This window comes from Ambystoma mexicanum, chromosome 10 (genome assembly GCF_040938575.1).
Source record: "Ambystoma mexicanum isolate Mex_15411 chromosome 10, UKY_AmexF1_1, whole genome shotgun sequence".
In the NCBI taxonomy this organism is placed as follows: domain Eukaryota; kingdom Metazoa; phylum Chordata; class Amphibia; order Caudata; family Ambystomatidae; genus Ambystoma; species Ambystoma mexicanum.
The window spans coordinates 522,705,547-522,721,199 of NC_090932.1; the positions used below are offsets into that span (position 1 = coordinate 522,705,547).

Consider the following 15,653-nt stretch of genomic DNA (forward strand, 5'->3'; position numbering starts at 1 on the left):
ATAAGAGAAAGAAAAAAAAGAGGGGGCAAGTTCGCCAATATATAACAACCTGTGCCACCAGTTCAGCAATTGGGCTACTGGCTCAACATAGCCACCGCTAATAGCCACTGATAGCCACCAACTCAGTCCAAGCAGCCAGGCCAGTCCCGATGACCAGTCTCAGCAATCCCCACTGCTGGTGCAAGAAAAGCCCCCAACGCCCCCACCATCAGAGGAGCGTAAGGGAGATGGCCACCCAAGCTCAGTCCACCACTCCACGGCGCCGTCTCTCTTGACTAGGAGGGAACAGGAACCTACAGGACCCCACGCTGCTCAGTTGCCGGTGGGGTGAGCATCTAGTCCAGGCTCACAGCAGCTTCCACCAAAAATGCACCAGGAAGGAGGGGGCACACAACTCACCTCCTCCACGGCCTCGCCTCCACAACGCCACACCCTGGGCACACACCAGCCAACCTGGGCTGCCCACAGAGCGAGCGGCGGTTCAGGGGGTCCGACTGGCTCAGCCACCACGTCTTCCTACCGCTGGTGAGCCCACCTCTCACAGCACCTCCACACACCGTCGCCCACCAGATTCAGGGACACCAGCATCAGGCTGGGACCCAGAGGACACACTCCTGGGCTGCCGGAGACCACTCCGCCGATCACGGGCCACCCAGGGACCGGCACCACCAGAGCTCCATGAGGCGGGGGGAGGGGGAGCTCCAGCTCACGCAGACGCCGCAGCCACAGGCCCCAAGGCAAATTACAGCACAGGAAGACTTCTCATCTCGCAATGCGGGATTCCGGAGGACCGCCAAACTTTCTTGAGAGGAAATCAAGATAAATAAACGTAGCCGACGATCGATGTCGAATCCCTGTGGGACGAAGTTCCCAAGCCTCCGATGGAGCGCTATCAGGCCGCGGCCATTTTCGTTGCCGCGCAACAGCGCCCCTCGTCTTTGTAGGTACATTTACCACAAAGGTAAGGGGGAAATGATCACTGTCTGGGCGCCTAAGTACTCTAAAATCCATTATCCTTTGAAAGGCGTAACAATCTACTAGACAGTAACCTAGAATGGAAGAACTGTCACCCTCTGGAAAGTACAACTGGGGGATATAACCCGTGCTTCTGTCATTAAGCTCCACTAGACAGTGATCAACCAAAATAATTAATCAAGGTCCGCTCCCCTTACGTTCTAGTCTTTGGCATTTCAGATTCTTGGGGGATACCACATATACCCTCTAATAGCTTTCTCTCTTCATTTGCCCTAATGATCGCTGATTTATCATGAATATCTCCCGTAATTATAATAGTAAGGCCCCTCCTGTGATTGGCAATGGCCTCAGCCATTTTCTTTAAAACCTCATCAATAGATTTACCCATTTTTGGGGGGGGTAAACATGAACTAAAACCAACTCCTCCCGATCCTCCACACCTTTAAAAACAACCCATAGGGCACCTTTGGTCAAGGTGGAGTAGCTGTTATGATACCTGAGGGTAATCTCAGACTGGTGCCAAATCTCTTGGAGGTAGATAATATCATGGGAGGTTAAGATGGTTGGCCATTCCTCGTCATCTAATGTTCCTTTAATGCCTGCCACATTCAAGGATATCAATTTAATCTGGGAGCTTTTATCTTCAGCTCCCGGTACTAAAGACTCAAAGGTAGGTTAAAAGCTATACAACCGTAGACTGTTTCTTGGGCACAAAGTGAAAGCTTTGGTGTTTGTGCTGACACTCGGGTGTCCCTACTCAATTCAGCAGCTAGCTAGACTCTTACTGATGGGGCTTTAGTAAAAATTTCTTTATCAGTACTTTCCTCCTGGGAATGCCAATAATCCATAAATACCATGGCAGACAATAGGGAATCATGCCAAGAATCAAGGTAGACTTTTATACCCATCAATGCCAATGCCTCCCTGAATTAATTAAGGCATGCCATCGAATGTGTGTTATTAAAGCAGATCCGAAAATTATATCCACCACACTATAAACAGTCAGATAGAATTTGAATAAAGGAAAATATTTTTAAATACATTTCGCTAACTTCCAAGATCTTATGCAATGCATTTAAAAGAGCTGATAACCCTTAAACGTACAAATTAAATTAGGCCTTCTCCAACCGCCCAGGAGGTCAGGATCAGCTGAACCCCCGTTGGAATCCTTCTCTCCAGGGGACTTTGGGTGGTCAAGGTCTGGTTGTTTTGGGACTTCAAGTGTCTCTCCTAGCATTTTGCCCAGACTTGCTATGGGAGCTAAAGATGTGCCCACTACTATCTTCGTCCGTCTATCCTTCTCCTTATGTATACACATCGGGGGAAGTTTTTCAGAGGTAGTACAAACAGATGGTTCCAAACTGATGAATTCATTTCTATGATCCATCCCCTTCTGTTGTATTTTTTCATCAGCCACTTCCCCTTGGGTAGGCTTGGAGAGTCTCCCTGACATCCTCTTCTTGGTTTCACTTGCCACGTTGATCTCCATGTTCTTTGGGGTGGTAGACAGGATGTGTAAGCTGAGGTAGCCTTAGGAGGATCATAATCTCAGACCCTATGCCAAATGCTGATGTGCAGGACAGTAGTCCAGCAGATACAACCTCATGCAGAGCTCCTTTTTCTACTTTACTTTTCCCTGGCATAAGAGCCTGTAGTACATCTCTAATCTCCACTAAGGTTGACCCGATGGATGCTCAAAATAGCAGGGTCCTCCTCGGTAGGCTAATTTTAGAAGATCATCCAAGTTGGAGGGAATTAAAGGATTGTCTCCCAAAGGGGTATCCCCTTGCCTGGGGAGAGCAAGGCCCTTCCTTCAATGTTTCAGCCTGCCCTAGGGCATGTATACTTAGTGGGTTGGTTATGACTCCTGATATCACCGGAATTGGGTTATATCCAAAGGGTTTGGATTCTAGACTGGTTACAACGTCAGCTGGCAAAAACGGATATTCCAGTGGAATTAAAACTCCACTATGAGCCACCTCCTCATCTTCTGACAGATTAAACAGAGACAGATCTTGGGCATCCTTATGGAGGAGGGGGAGCCACATGCCAAAACCAAGGATGGCTGTCTAATCCTTAGACAGTGCTCGTCATAACAATCATCAATTGAGTGTTCCAAAACCTCAAATATAAATCTATCTGAGGGATTGACCAGCCGCTCTGCTAAATCAATGGGATCAGGGGCATTTGCTTCCCCACCCTAACCCCCAATATAGTAGGGCCATCCTGTAGATCCTGGCAGACGTCCTCCTCAGTGCATGAGATCAAAGGTGACACTCAAAGTTGGGGAGTCCCCTCAGGGACAGCAAGTGAAAGATAGCCTCCTGAACCATTGCTAACAATTCAAACTTTGACAGAGAACTTGTCGACACTCTATGCACCTGCTCAAGGGGCCGTGAGACAGTCTGCCCTTGTAAGAGCACTTGGCTCTATAGGGCTCATTGAATTGTTGACTGCTTCAACCTTGGCCCTCCTTTGGAGCTTTCCAGGTTGGAAATAATCCTTCTTCGTGTCCTAGGGCAGGCGGGTTTACTGGACTCGGCCTTGGCAGGTCTAGTCTTTACAAACATTCTGTCCCTTCCACAAAAGGGGTTGTAAGAGTTATAGGGGATTAAAAATCCAGAACTCAGGGACCTAGAATCCCACGGGCTAGGGTGATAGCAGGGCCCTCTTTAAAGAGGTATCCCCAAGGAGTGAACACAGGTGGGCTGACCAGGTGATGATAAATACCAAGGGACAGCCCAATGGCACTTAACCACACTGCTACGCTGCCTGCCACATTACCTCCTGTGTCTCCAATGTATCTACAATGCCACCACAGACACCTAGATACCTAGGCACCTAGATGTCCCCAATGCCCTGTACAGAGCTATAGGGGTAAGGGTCATAGAGGAGAGTGCCTGCAGCTACACCCTCTGCACCTATATCAGGATCCACCAGAATGTTACTATAGAAGGAGCCAGCAAAGGGTGCAGGCTGAATTACATTGGAGGCCGAGACTACACAGTTGTTTGTATACAGTATACAGGTCTCAAAGCGTTTACTGCATCACAGTCTCACCTCTGTTGCCTGCTACCCCGGAAACTGGGTAGGCACTGGAGCACCCAGCCGATGTCTGCACTCCACGTAGAAGTCAACAAGGGGACCCATGTAAGAGGCTTTCTCTTGAATAGGCCAACCAGGATCCTATCCAACCCCAGGGCCTTAACATATTTTTGTGAGTTAAGAGCATTATGTACCTCAGATAAAGAAAACATTGAGGTGCATCATTACTGTTAATAATGTAAATGCTCAGAGACTAGATCCATGGTATTGAGTTATTTAAATAGCGACTGCTGAAATGGGTAAGCCATTGCTCTGTCCATGATTATCAAGGTATTACCTGAGTAGTCAACAGTATTAAGATTCAAAGCTTTCTTTTGTGCTCCACCTTTGGGCTCCCCATTCCACCAAACCAAAGAAGTTATGGAATCTAGAATATGTGATTGCACCACCTTCATCGCAATCGTAACCCACAGCTTCGTATTCTGCAACACAGTGATTAAAATATTGATATTGATATTTTATTTCTATCGCGCTCGTACACAAGTGTTTCAGAGCGCGACAAGCAAGGGAGGGGAACAGGGGGGAACAAAACAGCGATCTTATAGGCCCAGTGACATTGAGAACCCGCAAGTGCATGGGAGAGGGGGAGGGGAAAAGTGCATCGAAGGGGGAGATGTGGAAGGTGCGAAGCAGAGGAGAAATAGATAAATAACAATAAATAAATAATAAAGGCAACAAACAGTGGTAGTGCAGCCAGCAATTTGCAAGTGCTAGGTTTAAGGAGGCAGACAGGGTAGGTCTGATAAGTGCAGGAAGAAAAGGGGGGGTGTATGGGTACAGATACAGTAGCGGTTCTGAACATATACATTTATTTAAAAAAACACATAATATTTTTGGTGACTTTGTATTTACTTTACAGTACTTTCGATAAGCACGAGAGTAATAGACAACAGACAGGAGTGATTATATTCAGTGGTAATACATGGTGAGTATCAACCTCTGTGATATTGAAGTAAAAAACTCCACATAAGGGCACAATCACATATGATGGTAGGAAAAACCTACAGTTGAACACGGTGCACACGGGACGGTGAGTAGTCCAGGGTGTGGTTAACACAGGGTGTACACAACAGTTTTTACAGAACATACACGAGAAGGGGGTTTCACAGTTGTGTCACAGGGGATCGACACAAGTGAGTTTCGGCCAAATAGGGCTTGATTGGAGCCTGTCTGTGTGTTGGCCTTCATCAGGATGGACACTGGTTGCGGTGTTGTCCGTAATATCTCTGGATGGGATAAGGGCTTGTAAAGAGCTTGAGAAGTTGTTGAGTCATTCAAGGAAATTACTAAATAAAGGCTTAATAATGCCATGGTGATACATCACATGGTGTATCAATGTACAGCTTACCTGCTGCTGCAATAGCAGTGGGGTGCTGTGGACAATCCTGAATTGGTTACTGGATTGTGGGTGCGCAATGCACTTGAGGTGGGCCCTGGATTCCTGAAGGCCGAAGTAGTCTCAGGGTCCCGCGAGCCGGAAAAAGGGCCTATGTCGGTCCCAGATATACGGGAAACAAGTATGGACTATGAGGCATAATAGCGGTCCGATATGTTGGTGAGCTCAATTGCTGGTTCCAGTTGTCAAATGGAGAGAAACCAAAAGGCGGTCAAATCACCCATTGGACGAGCGGACTCGTTAGTAGGTGCTCGTGCTCGTGAATGGTAGCGTAAAAGGTGTGGTGCCTAAGCGTGGTATGTTTCGCGCACCAACATCTTTGTGGGCTGGAAGTGCCAATGGACTAGAGGCACTAGCGGGGGTGTCGATGGTGTAAGCACAAACCATGGGCTGGTATGGTCCAGGTCTGATGCGGGTGTTTACCACTGATGGAGTACTGTGCCTGCAGGAGTGGTGCCTCGTGTGCTATGAGGCGATGCATAGACACGGGTGGACGAACGTTCTGTCCAGAGCAGTACGACTCTTGCCTATGATGTTCTTGCACCACGCGGCTCCCAGAGACGCTTAGTCGCACTCTTAAGCCATTTTTTCCACTTTAAGCCATTTTTGCGACTTCAATTAGATGACTAGGCACTTCACGGCATGATTAACCCTGTGGACCGCCGCACTAACGTTATGTCCTGAGCAACACGAGTCTAGCCTCTTATGCTCTTGCACCACGTGGCTCCCTGATACTTGTCAGTTGCCTTTTTGAGCCATTTCGCATCTACAATTAGACCGCCATGCACTTCACAGTAAGTTTCACCCTGTGGACCATAGAACGAATGTTCTGTCCTGAGCAGCACGAGTCTTGCCTTTGATGTTCGGGCACCACGCGGCTCCCTGAGACGTTTTAGTCGCTTTGGTGAGCCATTTGAACACTACAATTAGACCTCCAGGCACAATCACACTGAGTACACCTGCACAAAGATGGGGGTGAGTTTATTTAAAACCCATGAACCGCGGCACCAACGTGTCCTCCAACAGCAGCACTCTCGTGTCGCGTTGCTCTAATACTGTTGTACAACTACCCTGCAACCATCATCAGAGTGCGACGCACAGTAGCCCTTCCTACATTTGCTATATATTTATATATATATCTGTATATCATCGGCCTGGCACCACCACTTAGTCCACCCGTGTCTATGCATCGCCTCATAGCACACGAGGCACCACTCCTCCAGGCACAGTACTCCATCAGTGGTAAACACCCGCACCAGACCTGGACCATACCAGCCCATGGTTTGTGCTTACAATGTGGACACCCCCGCTAGTACCTCTAGTCCATTGGCACTTCCAGCCCACAGAGATGTTGGTGCGCGAAACATATCACTCTTAGGCACCACACCTTTTACGCCACCATTCACTAGCACGAGCACCTACTAACGAGTCCGTTTGTCCAATGGGTGATTTGACCGCCTTTTGGTTTCTTTCCATTTGACAACTGGAACCACCAGCAACAGAGCTCACCACATATCGGACCGCTATTATGCCTCATAGTCCATACTTGTTTCCCGTAGATCTGGGACCGACATAGGCCCTTTTTCCGGCTCGCGGGACCCTGAGACTACTTCGGCCTTCAGGAATCCACGGGCCACCTCAAGTGCAATGCGCAACCACAATCCAGTAACCAATTCAGGATTGTCCACAGCACCCCACTGCTATTGCAGCAGCAGGTAAGCTGTACATTGATACACCACGTGATGTATCACCATGGCATTATTACGCCTTTATTTAGTAATGTCCTTGAATGACTCAACAACTTCCCGAGATCCTTACAAGCCCTTATCTCATCCACAGATATTACGGACAACACCGCAACCGGTGTCCATCCTGATGAAGGCCAACACACAGACAGGCTCTAATCAAGCCCTATTTGGCCGAAACACACCCGTGTCGATCTCCTGTGACGCAACCCCCTTCTCGTGTATGTTCTGTAAAAACTGTTGTGTACACCCTGTGTTAACCACACCCTGGACTACTCACCGTCCCGGGTGCACCGTGTTCAACTGTAGGTTTTTCCTACCATCATATGTGATTGTGCCCTTATGTGGAGTTTTTTACCTCAATATCACAGAGGTTGATACTCACCTTGTATTACCACTGAATATAATCACTCCTGTCCGTTGTCTATTAATCTCGTGCTTATCGAAAGTACTGTAAAGTAAATACAAAGTCACCAAAAATATTATGTGTTTTTTTAAATAAATGTATATGTTCAGAACCACACAACCGCTTATAGGATCTCTCATCCTGATTGTTTTCGATATTTATACATGTGCCCACCTGGGTATATCATGACCTCGCCAGGTGCCCTAATATTTTCCTGGGTACAGATACAGACCCCAGTGCAAGGGGTAGCCCGGAAGCAGTGCGGGAGGGTGGCAGGGTGAGCAGGTACCTGGGCCCAGAGGACAGAGGGTGGCCAGGTGCACGGTGCCAAGAGAGAACAGATCAGCATAGGCATAGGTACTCCCTTCCAGTTCTCTTACCCTTGTCATCCTTGCTGGAATCAGAATAAAAAAAGAAGTGGAATTTCAAGGACCATATCAGCAGTCCACCACAAGGGCACTTGTTTTCTATCATCGGGACAGGACACATTTTAGTAATATCGGTTATGAGTAAGACTCAATGTATGGGTTTAAGGTATATGGGCTGTAGTATAATGCACAACATACATCAGTAGACATGTGAAAAAGATGCACACACTCCAGAATAGACAGAGTACTCAGATTTGCAGCTTCGCAGAATGTAAAAGAGCTCAAGCATGGACACAGGAGACCAATTGGAAGCAACACGAAAGGGACACACAAACCATAACATACCATTAGTTGTTGCAGATTAGACGCCACCAGGAAGGGGCACCTTTCTGGACATACACTGAGATAAGAAGAAGACCATGATTTTCAAGTGGTGTTGCCATCAGTGAGCAAAGAAACCCATAACTGTGATGTACAATATATCAATTGTTGCGGTTACCAGATATGAAGCAACAATAGAGGCAGTTAAACCATTAATGGGGCTTCTTTTCAAGAACATAACTTGAGGACGAATTCACTATCAAAGGCTGTCAATTTCAAAATGTTTAGGGAAGGGAAATTTTGACAGGTTAAGCAAGCTGAGATTAAATAAGTTGTCCAGCAGCATACACATTGGGCTCAAATCCCAGCTGCACCTCTTAACCAATCTGTCATTTCGGGTCGTTACCACTTTGTTTACCAGTTATTATCATAAACAAGGTGCAATTGTTTGTGAATGCTTGATTTTTCAAGAACTATACTAAGCACACTTTGTAGAACAGACTTGGAAAGCACACCAATCACAATACCCAACACGATCCATCTTTATGGATATGAGTTTACAAATTAAAATCTGGATTTTTCTTTTCTATGTTCAAGCTTTAGATACGCCCAATACACAAATGCGTGGATTGCTATTAATGATTGATGTGTAGAAGAAACTTTGAAATTGTACAACAAACAAGCAGTTTTATGTTTCAAATAAGCAGACCAGAAAACATGGCCACCAGAGGCCTGTGGCATTTGATCCGCACTCTTCTCTCTAGGACCCCTTCCATTCAAATGGCCTACATAAAAACAAATGGACTACATAAAAAGAAAGCTATGAACATTGCAAACTAATTATGCCAGCATGTGAGAAGGCGCACATGTCCATGTCCATGAAAAAAATCACAGTGCCTCAGTACGAAGTTTGGCAGTATTATGATGGTAAATCTATTGGAATACCACCAAACAGAATTACCATTACCTCCAATTGGTCCAGCATATTTACTGCCAGATTACAAGTGGTGACAGGAAATGTTCGTGTCATTTATTGGAGTCCATAGGACTCCATGGGAATTTTGGCAGAATTACTGCCTGCGGTTATTCCACTGGTGGTAATTCTGCCACTTTTGTTGATTTTTGGTGGGAAAGCAGTGGATTTATCTGCAGATTTTTACCTGAGTTGAATCCTCAACTTCACCACTGAACTTCTAGCACAGAGGTGCAGTAACGCAGCCGTAAAAGAATTACCACTCTGTTACCACTGTATTTTGTACCGCTGTACTTGTAATGAGGCCCATAGTGATTTAAGATCATTTTTTTCAGAACCACTATATTGTCTACTGGCAAATCCAGGATTTGAGCCTGGACACATTGGTTCCACAGTCTCTTATTCGGCTACCAAATCACCAGTCCTGACTGACAATTTATGCACATCATTGGGGGTAGCTGACCAGTTTTTACAACTCCCATCTGGAGGAACTGACTTCTAGATCTTCAACATACAGGTACATTTATTTTGTAGCACAATATAGTTGTCAATATCACCAAGGTGTTAAGATGGATTTCCAAAATCAGCCCTGGTGGGAGTTCACCCTATTTATGGTAAACAGGACAGACACTGAAAGGTTAGCCAAAACCCAATCAAGGTAAGGTAGGTGAGCAGCCAAGGCTTAGTGTCAGGAGAAGTGTGAGAGTAGTCTAGGGCTACAATACGAGTCCACACAGTAGCACGCTAAGCATATAGAAATAAAAGTAAGTATTGTCACACAAAACGTCAGATGAAAGGAAAAATAGGCAGAACTCTTCTAAATCAACGCAAGAACAGCTTCCTGCAATCTTAATTCGTCCAACCCTAAACCGGTTTGGGGCCTTATGCCCAAAAGTCACCAGTTCCAAAGTCTAACTTCTTCAGGTAAGTTTATATAGAAAAGAATGCAGTTAGCTGCGGTGATGAATAAAGCAAGCGCTCAAAGTTAGATTAAATGTTCAGTAACGTTCAGATGAGTACTCAACTCAATCCAACACACAAGTATAGCCTTAGGGAAGGACCCTTAGCCCAGGGTCCACCACCAAAGGTCAGGGAGAGTGAGTTATGGTCAGGAATGTACACCCAAATACCCTATTGGAGACGGGGGAGAAAGCAACACTTACCCCCATGGCTTGGATGTTCTAGATTCCACTTGTGTAGGTCTCAAACTTCATTCTAAGCTTGTCTGTCTGCTATTGTTTCCACTGTGAGGGTCGTCTAGATGACTAGACAGCACAGATACTTTGTTTTAAGGGATTTTAGTTTCGGTCAGTCATGGTGCACAGGAAGAGGTTCTGGACAGCTTCTAGTTGACGACCCAAACAAAGACACATTAAGACGTTTGCAGGAGAGATGGCCTTAGAACACCTTAGGGATACAAAGTAGACAAGATTCAGCAAAGGTCATCACAGTCAGAGGTTAACAAGTAATAGAACAGCTGTGAACACAAGAGCAGCCCCAGCACATGTTCCCTTGGAGTGAGATGTTTGAGATTGCAGTAGCAGGCGACTTGTGGCACAAGTTGAAGATCTGGAAACTTCCAAGACTCTGCTCAAAGTGGTGACGGCTGCAGCCAGGTAACCCAGGATAGTGGTGGTAAGACCACCGGAGGATTCAGTGACACTTCTGAGGGCCCAGCAGGCATGGATCCTTGAGCAGGGTTCACAACTGGTTGTTCTGACTTTTCCAGGGTCGAAGTATCAGCAAGGCCTTCTTGAGATTAGGACAGAGGAGCAGGGCTTCACTGGGACACCACTGGAGTCGATGCTGGTCAGCTGCATGTTACGTCTTTGGTCATCAGCAGACTGCTCTTCTGCGGTTGAAGTCTTGGCTCTAGCGGTGATCTCATGAACAGTTGCAGGAGCCCTCCTTTTATCCAAGATTCAGGTTGGGAGCAAGCCCAAGCCCACTGTTGGTAGGGATCTGCACCATTCAAACAGCCAGTGGTTGGCCAATAATGGACAAGCACTATTCACTACATCTTCCCAGTGTCATAGTTTCAGGCACCAGAAGATGTGTATTGGAGCGAGACAGTCCCAGCCCCTTCCTCTGGCTCATACACAGAAAGCCCCTCTGCCCATGAAAACCACAGCTTTACCCGTAAAGTGATTTCCATATAAGGCATTTCCTGACCTGATAAATGCAGGAAGAAGGCCAATGAACAATATGGCCAAAGAACAAGTGCAACATCTGGTGGCACGACCATTTTAGAGTGCTAGCCACCTTTAGTAGCAATTTGCAGTAATTGCAAAAGTGCACAGGCAAAATAACATAAGAAAATGCTAAAAAACACACAGCAACCAACAGCTTGCCTTAGGCACATTGTATTCTTATAACATATATTATAATAATAATAATAATAATAATAATAATAATAATAATAATAATAATAATAATAATAATAATAATAATAATAATAATAATAATAATAATAATAAGGCTTTTATATAGCGCTACAAACCCTCAGGTATCTGAGGGCTGCTTATTATTACCCACGGTGTGTGGTGCTCATTTATCGACCTCGGAAGGATGAAAGGCTGAGTTTGGCCCCGCCGGGATTCGAACCTGCGTTAACAGGCTCTGCACGGGTGTCAAAGCGGGCGCTCTACTCGCTGTGCCACTTGACCCTTTTGGTTACTTTGATGAAGTATGCTAACTGCACTTCACTGTAAGGTGATTTGTGCAATTGCAAAAATAGAATTCATAAAAAGAGACATTCGGCCTAACATAATAAAGATAAATCAGGTGGAATAATGCCATAACCGGTTACCGTTACTACCACTTTGTTCCCCCAGATTTACTACAAGTGTTGGTTAGGCGGTGCAAATCCCTATTTTTGGAGTCCAGAGGATTTCATGGGGATTTTTGCAAGCAGTAATTCTGCTGTGGTATTTCTGCCGATCATTAGCCTTAAAGTGAAGGTTTTGCCTCCATCATGATGTTGGAGGTAAATCATCCACTTCAGTGCAAACTTGGGATATGGCAGAGTGGTAAAAATTGCAGTAATTCCGTTAACATTAAAAAAAAGTGGAGGTAACGGAATTACAACCACTTTTTTAGTGCTCCTCAAAACTCAGACTGAGGTCCGTAGTGTCTCAATACTGACAGTCTTACAAACTAGTCAGTTTCCCTGTAAGAATGAGCAAAACTGGCAAGGGAAGTAAAGTAGAAGGCTTAAGGCTTTACTGACCTCCCAAATGTCAGGAGAGTGTTAAAAACAAGGAAAAACAATGGGGGTCCCATAGGAATCTACGGAGGCAAAGGCGCATAAAGACAATCGTTACCAGCACAAGGTATATGTAAACAACACAGGTTTATCACTTTCAGACATAGGGAAGGCTAAATTGGCCTTGGTCAAATTTGGAACTGTGACCTGGCATATAAACACAAATGTCAGTGCTTAACACGCTGAGTAACCTTCTGAACCATTGCAGCACTCAAATGTATCAACATGCATTTCCACTTTGGTTATTGCACATGATCAAAGTATTCCACACAGAAAGGTGAGAATGCTGTAGTGACCGGCCAAACTATTTATACCACACTGAAGACACAAAGCATTATAAGATTAATTTATCATATCAGAATGTGCTTGTCAACAGCAGGCAGTAGATCTCGAGCCTCGGCACTACGCCATGAAATAACCTGATGTTTGCTATTTGCATTTTGTGAACAATGAGCCTCACCTTCTTTGGGTCAGGCAGTCACGTGGGCCCGCCAAGGTACTCATATATCCTGTTTTATAATGACATACTATGTTAATGATGAACTCACTGACGAAAGCAATCCCTTTCTATATGTCTTAAACACTCAACAATGGGAATGATACTACTTGATACACACACAGATTCAATGACCTGTACCCAGCAGGTGTATCATAGCACAGTGAGCAGAAGGTGATCTCGGGCTACAAAACAATAGGCCAGACTATTCTGTAGAGCATTCTTTAGGCAGTCCTTGGAAATGTTGTCTCATTTGAGAACTTGCTTTGAAATCATGATTGTAGCTGGAAAGGTCTACCTCTCACAGCCTGATAGCATGTGCATCTAACAGGACAGATCATCATATTTCATTGTATGCCACTGAAGGTGTATAGCACGGTTCCCCCCATTTTCCTGCAGTCGTTTTCCCGCATTTGTCTGTAGCATATATTACTGCATTGTTCACTGCCTTTTTAGGGGGCTATCAGGGTCAGGAAATCCAGAAAAGGGGAATTAAGCGTTAGAGGGAAGGAGGCAGAAATAGAAGATGAGGGGGTGCCGCCATAAGAATGTCACAGAAAATGTGTTGAAATGCCCCAATTGAGGAAATGTCACAGATTCACATAACACACTCTCACTAGACCAACCTCAGAGTCATTGTTCTGTCACGCTGCACAACCAGATTTTCCCATTTGTCTTTCCCCCCTTGAATGTTGTGATATACTTTTAAACATTACCTGCTGTGCCCATTAAGGTGGGGCCATTTATTACATACAAATTCTAATTGATGATGATGAAATTAGAAGGGAAAGTGTTTAAAAATAATAATCATCATGAATAGAAATGCCTGTGTCTGAGTATCTAAAGGTTAACCTATTTGTTCTTTCTTTCACTTAATCTTCTACAGGTTGAAAAGGTAATGCCATTCCACGCTTTCTATTTTGCCATCTTGCGTAACCCTGTTCATCTAATGGAGTCCTCTTTCGCCTACTACAAGGCCAGCTCTGCTTTTAACAAACCAAGGACATTAGAGGATTTCTTGACAGAGCCATCTCGCTTCTACAACCAAAGTGCCTCCGACAGCCATTATGCAAAGAACCTCATGACTTTTGACTTTGGTTTCAACAACAATGGAAATTCATCATCTTTATATTCCCGTCTGAACATTGTAGCCATTGAATCACTATTTAACCTGGTTCTTATTGCTGAGTATTTTGATGAATCCATGATTCTCTTGAAGGACACACTCTGTTGGAACATGGACGATGTGGTATCCTTCACCCTAAACAGCAGGGATGATAAGACTAGGTTACCCCTGTCTGAGAATGCCAGAGAGCAAATAAAGAACTGGAACAAACTGGACTGGGAGCTCTACGATTACTTCAACACAACCTTCTGGAACAAAATCGACAAGGGTATAGGTAGCGAAAGGATGAAGCAACAAGTGTCAGAGCTACGTCAAAAGCGAGAAGAGCTTGGCAAAACGTGCCTTCAAGGTGGCAGCAAAGTGGATCCAAAAAGCATCAAGGATAAGTCAATGGTCCCACTGCAGTATGGAAGAGCTAAAATCCAAGGCTATAACCTTAAGGTGGGACTCAGTGAGGAAAAAAGGGAGCAGTGTGAGAGCCTGATCCGGCCTGAGCTTCAGTATAGTAGCCTCTTATATAAGAAGCAATTTCCAGAAAGAGCCAAAGCACTTGAGAACATCAAACGGGCCTACAGACAACAACCAAATGTCAACGCAAGCAACAGAGGCATGAATAGAAATGAACGTTTCCAAAGAGGTGTTTCCTAATTGGAAAGAGATCAGCTCACTGATGAGACTCTCCTCCCTAGAGATTGTAACAGGAGCAATATCAACTCATGTTACTAGTTCATGACAGGAAAGAAATACATCTTGAAGATGGGTATTCATTAATGAGACCTCATCTACTAGGACATTCCAACATGTCAAATATCAATTCAAATTGCAGAGAGAAATTAACATCTCTGAAAGGGCATCTAATAACACAATTCGCCACTTCTGTAGAATCCAAGAAATCAACAGATCATGAGAGTAACCATGAGATTGACATACGAAAGCGACATACTCTATCACAGATACGCAGAGGTGTTTATTAAACTCCACAAACTATAGTCAGGTACAAGACTTCTTTTGAGGCAATGACCATTACTGTGAGTGCCACTGGTAGTGAGAGGCTGACAATGCAGGCTCTATGTTTATGACTGTTTCAGTATAGAAAATGACATTTTAATGTTTGCCAAACTGGTTAGCTGTACTATAAGACATAACTTGTTCAGCATCCAATTCTATTCGGGTTTTCCCCGAAGCTAATATAAAACTCTGTTTCCTTCACCGTTTGGGACAGACACTGCCTTTGTCATTCCTTATTTTGATATTCTAGATTGGCCTCCATTTTAATGTAATTGTCCAGTGCACTTTCCTACATCTGTGTCCACTGTCGACCGTTGTCTTGCTCAGCCTTTAGTGCAATAGTTATCAACTACGCCAACATATGGGCCCATTATTGTCATAATCTTCTACTAGGTCCTACACCGTGCAGCTAGTTCTCCATTCCACAATCCAAACCTCAAAGCAGGTTATGAAGCAGGCTCAAATCCCT

The 15,653-nt window shown here is 44.9% G+C and overlaps 1 protein-coding gene across 1 annotated transcript in view; it reads left to right on the forward strand.

Moving 5' to 3' along the window:
* LOC138491539 (galactose-3-O-sulfotransferase 2-like) overlaps positions 1 to 15,385 on the forward strand; it is a 328,549-nt gene extending 313,164 nt beyond the window's left edge. The window contains exon 4 of the mRNA XM_069618090.1: positions 13,937 to 15,385. Coding sequence (XP_069474191.1) covers positions 13,937 to 14,824 — 888 coding nt within the window. The 3' untranslated portion in view covers positions 14,825 to 15,385. The remainder of the gene's footprint in view (positions 1 to 13,936) is intronic.
* Positions 15,386 to 15,653: the final 268 nt, after the last annotated feature.